This window comes from Cololabis saira, chromosome 12 (genome assembly GCF_033807715.1).
Source record: "Cololabis saira isolate AMF1-May2022 chromosome 12, fColSai1.1, whole genome shotgun sequence".
NCBI classification, from domain to species: domain Eukaryota; kingdom Metazoa; phylum Chordata; class Actinopteri; order Beloniformes; family Belonidae; genus Cololabis; species Cololabis saira.
In genome coordinates, this window is record NC_084598.1 from 19,838,119 (window position 1) to 19,854,365 (window position 16,247).

The 16,247-nt window shown below is 40.5% G+C and overlaps 2 protein-coding genes across 2 annotated transcripts; one reads left to right on the plus strand and one right to left on the minus strand.

Moving 5' to 3' along the window:
- Positions 1-387: 387 nt before the first annotated feature.
- Positions 388-10,378, plus strand: LOC133457065 (ceramide synthase 5-like). Its single transcript, XM_061735925.1, has 10 exons — positions 388-781; positions 1,719-1,821; positions 2,042-2,172; positions 5,122-5,179; positions 5,302-5,352; positions 5,440-5,532; positions 6,060-6,188; positions 6,628-6,734; positions 6,830-6,986; positions 9,844-10,378. Exons 1-10 carry the CDS (start codon positions 606-608, stop codon positions 9,958-9,960), a joined length of 1,122 nt encoding a protein of 373 aa, XP_061591909.1. The 5' UTR covers positions 388-605; the 3' UTR covers positions 9,961-10,378.
- A 1,167-nt stretch (positions 10,379-11,545) lies between these two features.
- si:ch73-233m11.2 (NACHT, LRR and PYD domains-containing protein 14) lies at positions 11,546-15,623 on the minus strand. The gene is made up of 9 exons (XM_061735922.1): positions 15,457-15,623; positions 13,668-15,251; positions 13,403-13,564; positions 13,149-13,322; positions 12,862-13,035; positions 12,556-12,729; positions 12,292-12,465; positions 12,021-12,188; positions 11,546-11,906 (listed from the first exon to the last, which is right to left on the minus strand). Exons 2-9 carry the CDS (start codon positions 15,239-15,241, stop codon positions 11,846-11,848), a joined length of 2,661 nt encoding a protein of 886 aa, XP_061591906.1. The 5' UTR covers positions 15,242-15,251; positions 15,457-15,623; the 3' UTR covers positions 11,546-11,845.
- Positions 15,624-16,247: the final 624 nt, after the last annotated feature.

A 16,247-nucleotide genomic window follows, 5' to 3' on the forward strand; every position in this document is an offset into this window, starting at 1 on the left:
CATCTGTTAGGAAGTAGCCTACACAGTACAAAAATAAGCTATCTTTCATTAGATTAAATGAAATTGTAAAAAAAAAAAAAGAAAAAAAAAGTTTGCTTATTAAAACAACTCCAAGCATGGCGATACTCGGGTTGTTAATGAGCTAATCAGTGCAGATGTTAATTGAAGGCGTGTTTTTTTTTACTCCCACGGGGCAGCCAAACCGGCAAAACTCAACAACAATGCTGTTGTAAAGGCGGATTTATGGTTCCGCGTTACACCGACGCAGAGCCTACGGCGAAAGGTACGCGGCAACGCGCACCGTCGCCGCGTACACTACGCCGTAACCCTACGGCGTACGCTCTGCGTCGATTTAACGCGGAACCATAATTTAGGCTTTGGAAGTCGTGAATGACTCTTTCCTGGCTCCTGAAATAGTGCTGGGTGTTGCCTGCTGGTGAGAGCTGCGTGTCAGGCCACAAAAGCCCGTGCAGTTTATTCAGGAGAGTGGAGCAGGGTGATGTGCTGACTCGTGAGTGAGGAGGAGGCAGGACTTCACTGCCAAGTCACTCTTCCAGGCTTACCTTTACTTGCGCCTGTTTGTTCAAGAGTGTTTTCCAGCTCCGATGACTTCCTCTATCTCAGCCTGGATTTGGAGCGAGAGATTTTGGCTTCCCGAGAATGTGTCCTGGGCGGATCTGGAGGAGCCTCCACCTGGAGTGGAGTATCCCAGACTGGGACACATGCTGTATGCGCTGCCTCTGGCTGGCGGAGTTTTACTACTGAGGCGGCTGTTTGAGAGGTAACTACTCTCTTTTGTAGTTTTTTTTTTTCTCCCCTCTTCTTCCTGTGTACGTGTGTCCTCTGCGAGAGTTGAAAACTGTGAGGCATCTTGCTCATATGACGTGAAGAGAGACACAAATTAAAGTGGAAACAACTGTTGCAAGACAAGAGTTGCTACTTTCAGGAAATGATTCATTCTTTGCGGGTACAAAATATGTAGAAAAGCCAAGATAAGTTTTCTATGCTACTTCAGGCCAGACAATTGTTGCCTTTCATTTTGTGAGAGCTGCAAGCAATTCCCTGCTGCTGTTTTTGCTGTAAGCACTTACTCAATGGTTTGGGCATTCCAGCCGAATGATGATGCAGTCAGATGACCTCACTGATTTAAAATGTTGGGGTTTTAAAAAATTTTTTTTGCATCAAATAAGGGGATTTGCAAAATGTTACTAACTTTCTGATTTGAGTTACACATGAAGGGGAAGGGCCAAAGCCCAGTCCACTCTATGCTGCTACTCATTCAGTCCCTTTTCAAGTCATGGAAACTATTCCAGATTAGCAGGGAGTTGCTATGTTGACATATCATAAATGGCTCAGGGCTTTTGCCTAAACACTAGTCGGCTCAACCAAAAAATCCTGTGACACACATTAGTATTTTGGCTGGAGTCATCCTTCTCATGCTGCCTGATGTACTCTCACATGACTGGTCAAAATGCTCTGTTTAGACAAGGTGCTACATTCAACAGGATCTCTGCCGCTTCCCTGTGTTTCCCCAGGAGCTCATATTCCCTCTTTCCGTGCTTTTCGGACAAATGCACTTGCATAGTTCTGCGAGCATGTACATTAATGCAGTTTAAACTTCTCCCTTTGAGTGTCATTGGTCACAGCTTTATGAATATCACACAGTTTATGTCCACACCCTTTTTCTTTTTCTTTTTTTCCCCTCTCTGTGTATATAGGCTGGTGGCCAAGCCCTGTGCCCACATACTTCAGATTCAAGGGGGAGTGCCTCGGCGAGCTCAGCCCAATGCTGTCCTGGAGAGGCTGTATCAGTCCAAAACGGTACATAAAGCCTGTGTTTATTCTCTAGTCCATGAGACGCTCCTTTACACACTGCAACATGGTGTTGTTGCATCAGTACACGCCACCACAAGCCGTATAATGACATGTTCACTAAATGCCTCCTGTCACGTGTCCAGAATACCAGTTTTGGTTGTGGTTTTCAAGCACAGGCTTTAGGGGAATCATGTCATTTTAAAAGTGTCCCATATTCTCCATCTAGTATGCAGACACGAAGCAACTGGAGGGACTCACTAAGCAGCTGGACTGGGATGAACGGAAAATACAGAGATGGTTTCGTGTCCGTCGGAACCAAGACAGGCCCAGCACTCAGAAAAAGTTCTCTGAAAGCATGTAAGTGACTTCAAAATTTCTAGGCCACACCCAGAAATAAGGTTAGAATTTAAAAGCATGCAGTGCATTATATAGTCACATGATGCAGAAAGTACACCCCCTCATAATTTTTAAGGCTTTATGTCGGAGGATATTATCCATTTAGTCATTTCCTGGTCATAAGATTGGATTAAATCAGCCTCAGATGAAAACCGTATTACACCATTATTTACTGAACAAGAACCAAGTCAACTGTAGAACCAGTGAGTGGTAAATCTAGATGTATACCACGTGATTCATTAGATCGTAGAACCACTTTCATTACCAATGACTTGGTGTTATTGTTTTCTGTGTGACGTCAGTGTCTCACATCTTCATGGGGGAATTTTGGCTCACTCTTCTTTACAAAATTGCTTCATTTAATCAGTGTTGGTGGGAATGTATTTAGGCATTGCTCTTTTAACATTCCAGCAGGGAATTTCAATCGGTCTGGACTTTGAATCGGTCATTGCAACATCTTGATTGTTTTCTTCTTCAGCTATTGTGTTTTAGATTTGCTGATGTGCTTTGGATTGTTGTCCTGTTGTGTCATCCAGTTTCAGCCAAGCTTTGGTTCTTGGACAGAGGGCCATACTTTTGACTTTAGGATACTTTCTTATACAGAGGTGAGATGTCGTGGTGACTGCAAATCGTGCTGCAAACCATCACCCCTTCACTACTGTGAATGACAGCTGTTGCAAAAGATTCTTGTGTTTGCTACTTTGCATAACGACCAAACATCACCACATGTGTCTTGTCTTCTCGATAAATGGTTTCAGTCTCAGTCTCGTGGTTTGTTCAGATGCGATATTTGAAATTTAAGATTGTTGTTTTTTTTTACTCCCATAAAACCTTTTAAAACAAGCTAAACATCTTCAGTCTTTTTCTAATTCTAATGTCATGAACTTCGACAATGAACATGTTAATCCAGTTTGTAGAGCCGGTTGTAACTACACAACTAGTGCTAGCTAATTAAATCATACATGGGGGCCAGGCTGTGTCCAAGCACTTAGCTTTCCTGTGTACCTAATGGAAGGAAATGTGATTGGCTATTTATCAGGATCACGAAGACACATTAGAAACACCCACCATCCGGCGTTGCTGCAACACTGCTGTGAGAGGAGGGTTTTAGTTTCCAGAGAGTTCAAATTTGAATCAGCCCAACTCATGCATGTTGAGAGACTGTGTCCAATTTCAAGTGCAGCTGTGTCGGCCTTTTTTTAAATTTCATTTTTGTTTTTAATGGCAAAATCAGGATTTTATACCGGTAATAATTTTAAAGACTATTCTGCAAGTTATTGATCAGAATAACCAATCTTATTTCCCTATTTAAATAATAATAAAGAAACATTTAGACCAAAGTACCTTTTTTGAACAGATTTTAATCTGTGCTTGCAATTTTGCCAACCTGTTCCAAGTACTGTAGACGACGTCAAAAAAGAATGTTGACATGGTTTAGATTTTTTGTCAAATCAGATGCAGTGCCAGAATATTATGACTCAGAAATGAGCTCTTGCTCCAAAAATGTAACGCCACCAGTCAACTAATGTGCACTCCTCCTAAGAGCTACAAAACCTCTGGCAACATGAACTGGAATTTCATACATGTGATTCAAAACAACTGCAATATATCAGAATTCTATTGAAAATCCAGTAACTAGAAAAAAATGCAATAATACATCTTACATCTAGTAAGAAAAGGAAACAAATGTATTATGCTTCAAAGTCACAGATTTTTAGCCAAGACAACAAGTTTATCAACTTAGTGTGGCTTAGAACTTTCCCTTTGGTCTGTTACTATATTCCCGCCTGAAGGCTCGTTGTGAGGGAGAGCTGGTTGCTGAGATGCACAAATATTTCTTTGCTAGCTTACTAACCTTTGGAAGGTTTCCTTAATAGAGTCTTTACCACTCCAGAGGTTCTGTCTCACTGTCTGGATTTGGTATTCTTCAGTTTCACACCTGAAGTTGGTTTTCTGGTTTGTTTTGTTTTTTATTTAAGACTTGTGTGTTGGTTTTGTTGTTTTTTTTTGTCTGTCCAGGGACCACAGATGCAAATTAGCTGCCAGCTAACTCTGGTGCAATTGTAAAAATTGTGCACTGTTCCTGTCAAATAAATAAGTAGATCAATCAAATCAAGAGATGGGGAAGCGGATGTGGTGGCTGCAGTTTCAACATCTGAGGTTTTCAAAAAGCTGCATGCTGGAGCTCTGCTGGTACAGTCAGGATGGACCCAAGCTCAGATACAGCTCTGGCTTCTTTTCTCTCATTCTTGTCAACGTGCTCGTATTGGGTTTTGAACCTTGGACAAAAAACTGAAGCCATGTCCAGCAAGACATCAGTGGTGGGATGGTGGTGTCTGAGAAATTGCCTTTTCCAGATCCAATACTCTTTCAATCTGGAATACACTGTTGATCCAGGAATCCACTTCTTTTATTTATAGTGTAATTTTTTTCATGAATGTATTAATTTATTAGGACTACTGTTATTTTACAAGTTTAATCTTTTTGCAATGGCCAGTGCTTGTACTGCATTGCGGTGCATTTGTGTTCAGCGAATCGTCGTACAGAAGCTGCAAAAGACTGGCAACATAAATTCAATGCTATTATCCACAATTCCTGGAGTGCGAGAAACATAAAAAAGATGGGCTACAGCTTACATCTCTACCCATCTGTCCCACCACTGTAACGCACTGACGTAGCTTAACATGTGTTGTATGAATTGATATAAACATTTGCACTGGCATCCAGAATCCCCAAAAGAATAGAGAGAATAAAGAGATTGATGTTATAAATATCTCTGAATTATGAAGTGTGTGTGTAAAGTCATAACATCAGTCTAGTTGGTAATACCTAGGAAGTGTTTGCATTTTCATTGGAAGCATGGGGTGTTAGTTTGTACATGTTCTAATTTTCCATGTTTTGTTGCATCAGGTGGCGATTCACCTTTTACCTGCTGATTTTTATCTATGCCATTTGCCACCTGTGGAGGGTAAGTTTAACTTTTTAAGGGGGTTTGAAGCTTTATATTGTATTTAAACATTGAAATACATTCCGTCAACATGTTTATCTTTTCTTATTAAATCGTGTACATATTTTATCTCTTTCCATTAGTCACCTTGGATGTGGGACACCAGACAGTGTTGGCACAACTACCCTTTTCAGGTGTATATCAGCTGCATATTTCATGATGTGATTCTTCTCAAGTATGTCTGTTTAGTTATATGCATGTTTGCTTCATCCCCCACAAAGGGTCTGAGTCCTGGACAGTACAATTACTATGTTGCTGAGCTGGCTTTCTATTCTTCTTTGATGTTTTCCCAGTTCACAGACATTAGACGTAAGGTGAGTTAGCAACAGCTTATCTACCACTATTGTGCTGCCACTTACTAGTCACTCTGAAAAGTTGATGCGTTTTGTGTCAGAACAGCCTTTCCTGCTTTTCATGATTAGTTTATTTGATCTTTCTTTCTGAACCTCAGTGAAACACTTGTTGTTACCAGCTTAACTTTGATGTTTTAACACATTGACGCAACGTATATGTATATTTTTAGTGATTTAAAAAAAAAAGTGAAGTAGTCCTGTAGAAATTTTTGGTTTTGAAAAAAAACAAAAAAAATGTTAATCATAGCTTATCGATAAAGGCTATTTACTTGAATACAACCACAAGTGAAAATGGCCTCTTCTGTTCTGATTTAAAAACAAAAAATCAATCAATCAATAATTGCTTCCCAGTAACCTCTGCCCACCTGTCTCTAACAAAGAGGGGGTATTTACACAAGGTATTTTAGTTGTTGTAAACAGAAGTAGGTCTTTAACAATGGATTGTTTATTCGTCTACCTGTCATCTCCTCTCATTCTGTGGATGACAGGATTTCGTCATCATGCTTGTCCACCACCTGGCCACCATATTCCTCATCACGTTCTCCTACGCCAACAACATGCTGAGAGCTGGTAGTTTGGTCATGTGCGTACACGATGCATCAGACATCTTCCTTGAGGTAAATAAGCGTTTGTTTATAACCAATTCTTAAGTTTTACTGAGAATATCTTTCCCAGGGAGTAAATATAGAATAAGAACTGGATACAATCTTTCATTGAAACTTTTATTAATATTTGATAATTAATATTTTAAAATTATTGTTAGGTTTGTTTTAATCTTCTGCTTTTGTTTTTGTGCTTGCTGTTTTTATCTACTTCATTATATTTGCTTGTTTCGTGTATTTCTTTTTACTTTTTTTCCCATCTTTTTAGTGTGATGCACTTTGTAACATGTTTTAAATATATGCTATATCAATAGGTTTTACTATTCTTATTTTAATAGAAATTGCATTTCGTGTGCAAAATGCACTGATAAAATGTCATTGCTTTAAACTGTGATATTGAAGTTTGTTTTGATGTCACTATTGTGAATAATTATTGTCTAATTTATTCCCCAAGGCAGCCAAGCTGGCTAACTATGCTAAGTACCAGAGGCTATGTGACAGCTTGTTTGTGGTGTTCAGCTTAATCTTTTTCCTCACTCGACTCATCATCTTTCCTTTCTGGTGAGAGCTTAATAATATCCTCTTGCTGACTTGTTAATTTATCCGATATTACAAGCAAATATTACCAAATCCATTTCTGTGTGTGTCTGCTGTAGGATTGTGTCCAGCGTTCTTTTTGAGAGCTGGGAGATTGTCGGGCCGTATCAGGCGTGGTGGCTGTTAAATGGGTTGCTTCTGGTCCTGCAGACTCTTCACATCATCTGGTTCTACCTCATTACTCGGATTGCTATCAAGGCCATTTTCAAGGGAAAGGTTAGTTTCTTTTTAGCCATACTATAAAATGTCAATTTAAAAACAGAATGTTATGATTTAGAAATCTCATAAACCCTCATCCTAATCACCGTAGAGTAAATCAAATGTTGAAAGTGAGTGGGTTTTAACGCTTCATGAAAAATATTTGCTCGTATTGAATTTGATGGCTGCAACATATCTCAAAGTTAGGCCATGGGCAAGAAAAGGGTGGAAAAGTAAAGTGGTAATAAAAAGAACCACCTGGAGGGACATTGTGCAACTAACTAAAACATCAGGAAGGACCATGGAAGACAGCAGACCCAGAAAGAGTGTACTATGTCACCAAAACAAGTAGTCTCCCCAGACAACAAGTGGAGCCCTACTCACCCCCATAGAGGAGCCCAAACCTTCTCCCCAAACCCCACCCAGCTCTTCATCTTCTCCATTCAGGGACAGCAGATGCAAAATAGCATTTTTGGCTAATTTTACATTTGTTTAAATGTGTTATTAATGTGCATTGTCCCTGTTATCTAAATCTTTAAATAAATAAATTCAGCCCAGACTCCCCACTACTGGATTTCACTGACAAAGTGAAAGACCTTGAAATCCAACTTGCACCAAGATCCGATCTCATGTTTTCTCTTCATAACGTCCACATTCCAGCCACCCGCACTAAACAAACATCCACCAAAAGAAAAGTCGTACAGCTCCCCCACCACCTCCACAAATTATTCTTTCAAGGTGGCGTCATGATCTGTCTCCCCAGCATATCGAGGATGACAAAGCTGTTTGTGTTCAGAACCTTCCAGGAATATACTGATATGTACCGGGTCCGAGCGGTAAGATTACCAGCAGTGACTCGATCGGGAAAAACATTTTTAGTCAATGATTTCATTACTGAGCATTATCTTGACGTGTTCTTAACAGAAACATGGTTAGATGAAAATAGACACCTGCTTTGATAAAGTCGGCCCCCAACTTTAGTTCTTAGTGAAAGTAGAGAGCATGAGGTGGACCTCTCACGATGCACTGAAGTGTACAAAGCCCTTCTTAGGAAAATTTGACTCAGCTAAAGGGTCTGTCTGGAGCCATGTTTCTGAACGTCTACAGGCCTCAAACACAATGCAAACTTCTTTAATTATCAATACCTGCTTTCTGTGGCGTGTTGGTTACGAGTGTTTAATCACTGTAGGAGACTTTAACATCCATGTTGACTACCCCCAAGACAGAGCGGCTAAAGAACTACGTGTTGTGCTAAAAATATTTGGTTTGACTCAACTTGTTAAACAGGCAGCACACAAATGGCGGTGTACTTTGGACTTGATTATCAGTGAGGGTCTTAACATTTCCAAGGTCTTTGTGACTGATGTGGCCCTGTCTGTACACTTTTCAGTTTTCTTTGAAAGCTCTATTTCCAGTAGCCGAAAAAAAGTCATAAAAAAAGGAAAACGTAACTGAAAACTTTAACCAAGTCTACTCTATCACCTCCACTCTGTCCTGTAACTCAGTAAATGAACTACTAGATAAATTCCACTCAAAAATGTCAGATATCGAGTCCATTGCTCCCGCTAAGATGAAGGTTGTCTCTGGTAAGACAAAATCTCTGTAGAGAAAGGCCCCACTGGTAAGAAGTGAAAGAAGGGAGTGTTGAAAAGCTGAACGGAGGTGGTGAAAGACTGGACTCCATGTTCACTATGATATCTATAAAAAGAGACTTTACAGATATAATTCACAACTGAAGAATATAAGGGAATCCTTCTTTCCTGAAATCATCAAAAAAAACATCGACAGTTGGAACATTTTGAAGATTTTCAATATTTCACCATCTACAGTCCATAATGTCATCAAAATCTGCATCAAAAGAAACTGGTGAGATCTCTGTGCACAGGTGACAAGACTAAAAAAAATCCCTGTTGATTGCCTTTGATTTTCAGGCCATCAGAATGTACTACATTAAAAACAAGCAGGATTCTGTCTGGAAGCCTCACACTGCATGCGCTCAGGACCACTTCTGCCAATCACTTTATAAAAACACAGTTCATCCACAAACCAGGTTAACTCTCCATCATGTGTGAGTGTGATCCAGTAACACCACTGGTTTATCTGGGCCAAACTTCATTTACTTTCATTTAATGAGGCAAAGTGGAAAACTTGGGCAGATGAGTAAAACTAATATTTTTTGGAAACCATGCCACGTTCTCCAGAGTGAAGATGAAAAGAAAATCCAACTAGTTATAACAGGTCAAAGGTTTTTAAATATGAAATGATCAGCTGAAATATATGTAAAATAAAGAAAGGTATGCTCAAAGGTAAATTCAGTTTATGGAGATATATATAAATAAATCCCATCCTGGCAGGAGGAAGGCCTTCAGGGAAGAAGGCCTTGTAGGTTTCAGCAGGACAATCCTAAACTGCATACTATTATTATAACAGCATTCGAAATTAGAGTCCAGGTGCTGAACGGACCGGTTCCAGACATTTCATCAGTTAAACAATTCACGGATCATGAAATGAAAGATATAACAAAGAAGACCTAAGACTGTTGAGCAATTCAAGACCCTGATCGTGCAAGAACAGGACAATGTCCCTCTGTCAAAACTCCAGCAGATGTGAATGGTCTCTTGTTAAGAGAAGATGGGATGCTTCACAGAGGTATACGTCACTGTGCCCAAACCCTGTTTTTGAGATGCCATCAAATTTAAAAATTACCATGTCTTTTTTTTTAAAGATGGTTAATTTCCTCAGTTAAACAAATTTAACTTGCAAATCATAACGTCCTGCTTTTCTTCACATCTCACAGGGTCCCATCTCTTGAAACTAGGGTTAGGATAAGTCTTTGTTTCTTTATCTTGTTTTAAATTCTTTTTTCTTTTTACAGGTGTCAAAGGATGACCGCAGTGACCTAGAGACCAGCTCAGAGGAGGAAAATAACTCCACTAGCAGTAAAATACCAAATCAGACTCCAAAACTTAATGGAGAAAGTCATGACCATTGAGGTGAAGGAGGGTGTGGGGGCAGGGCCATCTGTCCTTCATGCGGTGCTGTCAGTAATTTCTTACGTCTCAGTGAGACCCAGTTTTACAGTGACCTTTTGGGGGGGGAAAAGGCACTGACATGTTCATGTGTGGCGTATAGACTTAGTATTGCCTTAAAGAGTTTTTCACCTGTTGGCTCAGCAGAGCAGAGAGGAATGTTTGTGAGTGAGAAGTGCAGCAATTGTTCTTCTTACAATGCTACTGTATATTCATGTAAATAGATTTTCTTTTTGGAATATTTCACTGCTGTAAACCAAATCACTGTGTCTGACAAAGATTTCAGATGCATTAGATTGGATCTTAATGCTTTATCTCATGTGCTTGTTTCCAAATGCCAAACATCTCAAAGGTTTCTTGATAAAAGATGAATGCATCAAATTGTGTGGTGGATTGTTTTTATTTATATTTAGTATTCAATCATGAATTACAGCAGCAAGAAACACAACTTTTATAAGCGCTTTATCTAACAATTTCCACTTACAATGAATGCCCCAGTTTCTTGAATATGAGGGCAGGCTGATCAAGTGTATTCTTTCACTCTCACATTCTGCCGTCACTTAGCACCAAAAGGATAGAAGGATACTGGAACCAGTGCTCTCCCACTGTTATTGAACATCTCTGAAGTTAGTTTTTTGATCATCAGAGGTCCAAAAGGGCCATTCCACTGCTTTTTAGAGCATTGAGGCCACCTTAAACCAGACCAGATCCAGTTCAAAAACCACAATCCACAGTTAAAACTTGAATTATATTACACTATCGTTAATGGCAAAGAATATTGTGGAGCCTTATTCTATTTTGAAAATGCAAACAAAGGAGCTTAATCAACTTGAGCTCCACTGTGAACTGAGGGGACAACAGTCAAAAAGGCAAGGAAATCAATCATTTTTAATTTCCCACAAATAGAATAAAGGTTTCAGAAATCATACACTGCATTTTATGTCACCTTAACTATCCAATAGAAAATATAATCCAGGTTTTTGTTTGATACCTGTCAGGGTGGTCTAGCCGTAGCCAAAAACTGTCACCTCTACTACAGTATCTGAGAGAATAAAGTTTAAAGTTTGTGGAATGGCCATTTAGCTTCCTGCCAAATCCAAAGCTAATTTAGCTAACTGTTCTTACTGTAAAGACATCTCTGACACGTCGGAGGGTATGCATACTACCTCTGGTGGGTGTCTCCACTGATAACGCCTGCAGTGGTGCATCCTTCAGTTTGGAGTTCAGATCAGTGCCTTTATCTTCTTTCTTGAAAAGTTTCTGTGATGTTGGGGCTCACTGTGCTGTTTAAAGCTGCTACAGACCTGATACCAGGGTGGGATAGAGTTCTTGGTCTGTTGCAGTTGCTTTTAGGCACATGGTAGGTGTCAAATTAAAATCCCAGCAAAATAGTACAATTCAAGTGATAGTTACACCTCACAAAGATGTTGATCTAGGAGCGCTTCTTGGACTCAGAAGTGGTTTGTCTGAGGTGCTCTTTTTGTATGGGAAAATTCAGTTGAAAAAAACAGGAAAGGGGGAGGAGAAACTCCAAGGCACTCATCTGGCAAAAGTTAAAAAGCCTTTATTGTAGCGGCTTGGTTACATAAACCTTTATGATAATTACAGCTTGTGCAAGAGGTTTTAATGCTGCAAACAATCTGTATATTTCAGTTATTTTTTCAATTAAAAAAAAAATAAAAATGTTATTCTGATTTTTTTCCTACTTTATCCCCCAGTGCTCCTACTTAAGTCAGTCGTGGGCATTGCTCACCCTACCCCGGGAAGGCCCTACACTGAAACCATGACTCTTAACGTCCCAGCAGGTGATCTTCTCTCTGTGGGAGGGATTGGTCCAACAGGTCTTCCTCAGAAGATTATCTTGTCACACGAGGAGAGAAATTCTTCACTGATGTCATTGTACCTCAGGCTGAAAGCGGTTGAGACAAAAGCTGTTGTTAGTCTTGTGAAACTCGTTCATTTGCCCTTAAAAATGTAAACGTCACTTTCTAAAGAGGGATTCTAATTAACAAAAGTGAATCACCATAACTCCTGCAGGTTGTCGCTGGCCTCTACAACTTGGATGAGTGCTGGGATGGAGGCATCACTCAGCATGTTGTTCCTCAGCTCCAGGTGCTTCAGAGTCTTACTGCCTCTTATAGCAGCACACAGGTCATCAATGCAGGCATCTGTCAAACCAGTCAGTTCCAGGCTACGATGCAGACCATAAAAAAAAGAAGGAAAGATTTAAACTAACTGCACTGTGATCGGTGTAATTAAATGGAATGATATTTTTCTGCTAAATGCCAGCTCACTCCAGTTCCTCCAACAAGCAGCTTGGATGTGCAACAGCATCCCAAAGAGGTTTAACCCCATGGTCTCCAACTTCATTGATACCCATAATTAGGGCCTTAAGGCGAGAAGTCCCACTTTTCAGCAGTGAGCCCAGCTCCTCGAATACCCTTGGAGTCAGCTCGCATCGAGTCAAGCTGCAGGTTTAGGGAGAGAATACACCAAATATGTAAATTATAAAGAGCTGGTACACCATCATCAAAAGACTGATAACACCAGTTACTTACTCCAGTCTCTCTATCGGACAGCCACGTCGACTCAGGCCTTGACAGAGAAGCAGCCCCCCCTCCTGGCCCAACTCATTCACTGCCAGATTCAGCTCTGTCAGAGAGAAGTGCTCCGACATAAAGGCTTCCTTCAAGGACGAGCAGCATGCCCCTGTTAATTCATTATCAAACAATCTAAAATAGATAAAGGATAAAAGTTGGGAAGACTAAATCAGACTTTGTTGTTTATCCTTTTCATGCGATCTTATCACTGAATGCCACGGAGCACTTGAAAGGAAAGGACTCCGGTGTTATGAACTAACTTACATGAGGCTGTGCAGTTTACAAACTGGGTGTTGCAGAGCTTTGCACAAAGCCTCCACTCCACTGTCACCAATCGAGTTGCCTCTCAGCTCTGCTTTTATCAACTGGGATTGGTCAGAGCACAAAGCTCTTGCAAAGGCCTCCATGGACGCTGAAGTCAAGTCACAACGTTGCATGCTTTAATTTGAACAGATTCAGGATAATTTAAAAACGTTAAAGGCCACAAACGCCAAATAGGTAGATGCAATGCAAGGTTTTTGATAGTGAAACATTAGTGTTCAAGTACATACCTTAGCTCCTGTAGTCTGCAGCGAGGACTATAGAGGGCTGTGCAGAGCTTTACCAAACCATCATCCCTGATGGGATTAAACCTGAGGTCTAGCCAGCCCAACTGAGAGGTTTCTGAAGTCAGTACAGAAACCAGGTCTTCGCAGTAGGCTTCTGTGAGCTTGCATACTTCAATACTAAAAGAAAAATTTGATAATACAATATAAAAAATAATAAAAACAGTAAATAAGAACAAAATCAATGGAGTTATTCTTACTTTAATTGCTGCAACTTGGATTCTTTGAGTCCCGCACAAAGAGATTTAAAAATGTCAGGACTGAGGTGACACCTGGAGAGAAACAGGTCATTGGCGACCCCCCTGCTGAGAGCTGAAGCCAAATGATGGATAACTTCTGCACTAAAGGTGTTGTCTGTCAAGCTGGCAGAGAAAACAAAGTAATCTTACATACTGTATAATACTGAACACACTCAATGAATTAGATTATTTAAAAAAAATGTTTTTATTCAGATTTCTGGCTTACCTTATCTTTTTCACCTGGCTAAATATTGAAGCCAGGACTTCTGCCTTGTCCGGTAGAATTGTGGTATTGCGCAGATCAAAAGCGTTGATGCCGCCAAGGCATGTGATAATGTAATTGAGAGTGACACAGTCCTTGAGGCTCAGGTTGTTATGACCGTAGCCTAGTTGCCCAGGATGAATGCCCATCTCCTTCACCAAACTCTCATTTTGTGCCTGCTGAAGTATATGGAAGCATCTGTAGTGATTCTCTTTCATATATCCCTTCAGCGTTTTTTTTGAGCTACTTATAAGCCAGCATCTAACGTCCTTGATCCGATCAGAGTCGAACTCCCCCAGCAGGGTCTCGAGTCGTCTGTACTGGACTTGCTCCGAGAGGCCCGACAAGAAGAACTCGAGAAACATCGCACTGCCTTCATGCTTTTCGAGCATCTTCTCTACATCCTCATATGTCGACTTGTCCAAAAAAAAGGCCAGAGCCAAGATGAACTCCTGAATCAGTTGGGAGTGGAATGAAAAGGCGCAATTATTTAACTCCAGTTCACCGTCTTTGCGCAAGAAAACATCAGACGTGTTGAGAAACTGTTCAAAACCAAAGGAATCAACCTGCTCTTTGGTGCAGCTTGAATGTGGATCAAGAAAGCAGTGAGACGCCATCCTGCCAAGGGCCAACACTAGTGCTCTGTTGCGGGCCTCACTTAATGAAAGGTTCTGAATCAGATGAACCAGAATATCTGCAAACAGCTGAGATAACGTCTTGGGAAGATCTGCACTCAAATCCATAAGAGACTTGTAAACAGAACAAACTGTCCAACAAAATCTTGGAGAAGCACAGAAGTCATAAAAGCCCAGGGTCCTCTCCATGTGTAGCAGTGCTTTGTTGGCAGCGGCAGGATCAGTGAAGAAGTTGTTAAAGTAGGCTTTTCGTTGGGGCTTCAAAAATCCTAAGGCCTCCACCTGGGTGCCAGGAAGAAACTTCAGGTTTTCTGTTGGCCTGGTTGCCACCACAAAGGCAGCTCCTCTCAGAAGGGATCTGTGAAGGAGACTGGCCACTAAACAGGACACTGGCACGACCTGGTCTGGGTCAGAGCAGATGGTATGGACAGAGGGGTCCAGGTTGTGCTTGTACTGATCCAGACCATCAAAGACAAACAACACAGTTTCAGGCCTCTCTGCAACCAGGTTCACGGTCTCAGGAGGGACACGATATTGACTGCGTTGAATTAAAGTCTCTAATGACAATGCCCCTTCGAGAGAGTTCATCTCCCAGAAGTGGAAATAGAAGACGTATGAAAAGTGTTGAAGCTGCTCTCCTTTTGCCCAGTCCATGACGAGCTTCTGCAGAGCAGTGGTTTTACCCGATCCTTCTGGACCGATGAGTGCAACACATTTGGACTCGGCTGACAGAGCAGTGTGGATGGCATGATCGAGGGAGGGCGGGTTGTCGTCCTCAGCAGCAGCTGCGATCAGAGGTACATACTTACTGCTGTTCAGCACGCTGGCAGGGAGCTCCCCGCCTAGACATGTTGGGACGCCCTTTGAGTTCAGGAAGTGAGTTAGAACAGCACCTTTGTCCATAGTGTTATCCCTGAGGAAGACACATGAACACAATACAAAGTTAGAAGAATGTACTTACACTTTGAGGTAGCAAACAACATACAATTCGTATCAACACAAAAAACTGAACATGTAAAAATATAAGAATCTATTTCCCACTCCAAGAACTTTCAACCAGGATTTTTATAAAAGTACATTTTCCATTTTTAGAACACCAATAATTAACCTATAGTTACCTTGGATGGAGTATTGATGGAAAACAAAAATGTATGTTAAAATGTGTTTTTAAAGAGGAGAAAGCCTGCTGCACTGACGCACGATTGCTTAAAGGCAATGAGCGTTAAGCAGGAAGTGAAAGTGGGATTTGAAATCCCTGAACCATGTCTTGCAGACGACCCTGCCCCTGCACGTCTGCATGTTGCACAAATCAAATATCCCCACGCACTCTGTACACAGAAAAACGGAAATGTGTCAATCTGATTGAGTATACTTCAGAAATTAAGCCGGGAACTTATAAATGGTACGACATGTGCTGTTTGAATTAATCACATTATTTCACAGCCACGCAAGAGTCAGTTTAATAAAAAGTTACAAAGTTACAAAGTTACAAAAGTAAAAGTTACAATCTTCTATTCAGTGATATGCATCTGCATCTGCATTTTGTGGCCACAATGTGTGTGAATTTAGGTGAGGTGAACTGTAGAACATTTTTTATTATAATTTGATATGTCTTTTTTTCATTTTTTTGGTTCAAATGTTGAGACAGGAGGAAGCCTTAAAAAAAAATCTGTCAAGTTGTTAATGAGAAACAGGGGTGGGATTAAATAAATTTTCTTCTTCCCACTCCCTTTCGAGTGTTGACGAATTAATTTGTATTTTGAACCTGCACCTGAAAAACCTGATAAAAGGTATTTGTTTAATTTTATGTTGCACGCAGGTAACTTATGTTATGTTTATTGCTCGAAATAAAATATGAAAAATTGAAAAAAAAAAAAAAATATATAACATTATTATACCGCACATCAAT

Bases quoted from the DNA above. Each gene is read 5' to 3' on its own strand.
- LOC133457065 (XM_061735925.1), top strand. From the start codon at position 606: ATGACTTCCTCTATCTCAGCCTGGATTTGGAGCGAGAGATTTTGGCTT. The intron at 6,189-6,627 runs GTAAATAAGCGT...TTATTCCCCAAG, and splicing joins CATCAGACATCTTCCTTGAG to GCAGCCAAGCTGGCTAACTA. The intron at 6,987-9,843 runs GTTAGTTTCTTT...TTCTTTTTACAG, and splicing joins AGGCCATTTTCAAGGGAAAG to GTGTCAAAGGATGACCGCAG.
- si:ch73-233m11.2 (XM_061735922.1), bottom strand. From the start codon at position 15,241: ATGGACAAAGGTGCTGTTCTAACTCACTTCCTGAACTCAAAGGGCGTC. The intron at 13,565-13,667 runs GTAAGCCAGAAA...TTTCTCTGCCAG, and splicing joins AGCCAGGTGAAAAAGATAAG to CTTGACAGACAACACCTTTA. The intron at 11,907-12,020 runs GTGATTCACTTT...AACCGCTTTCAG, and splicing joins GACAACCTGCAGGAGTTATG to CCTGAGGTACAATGACATCA.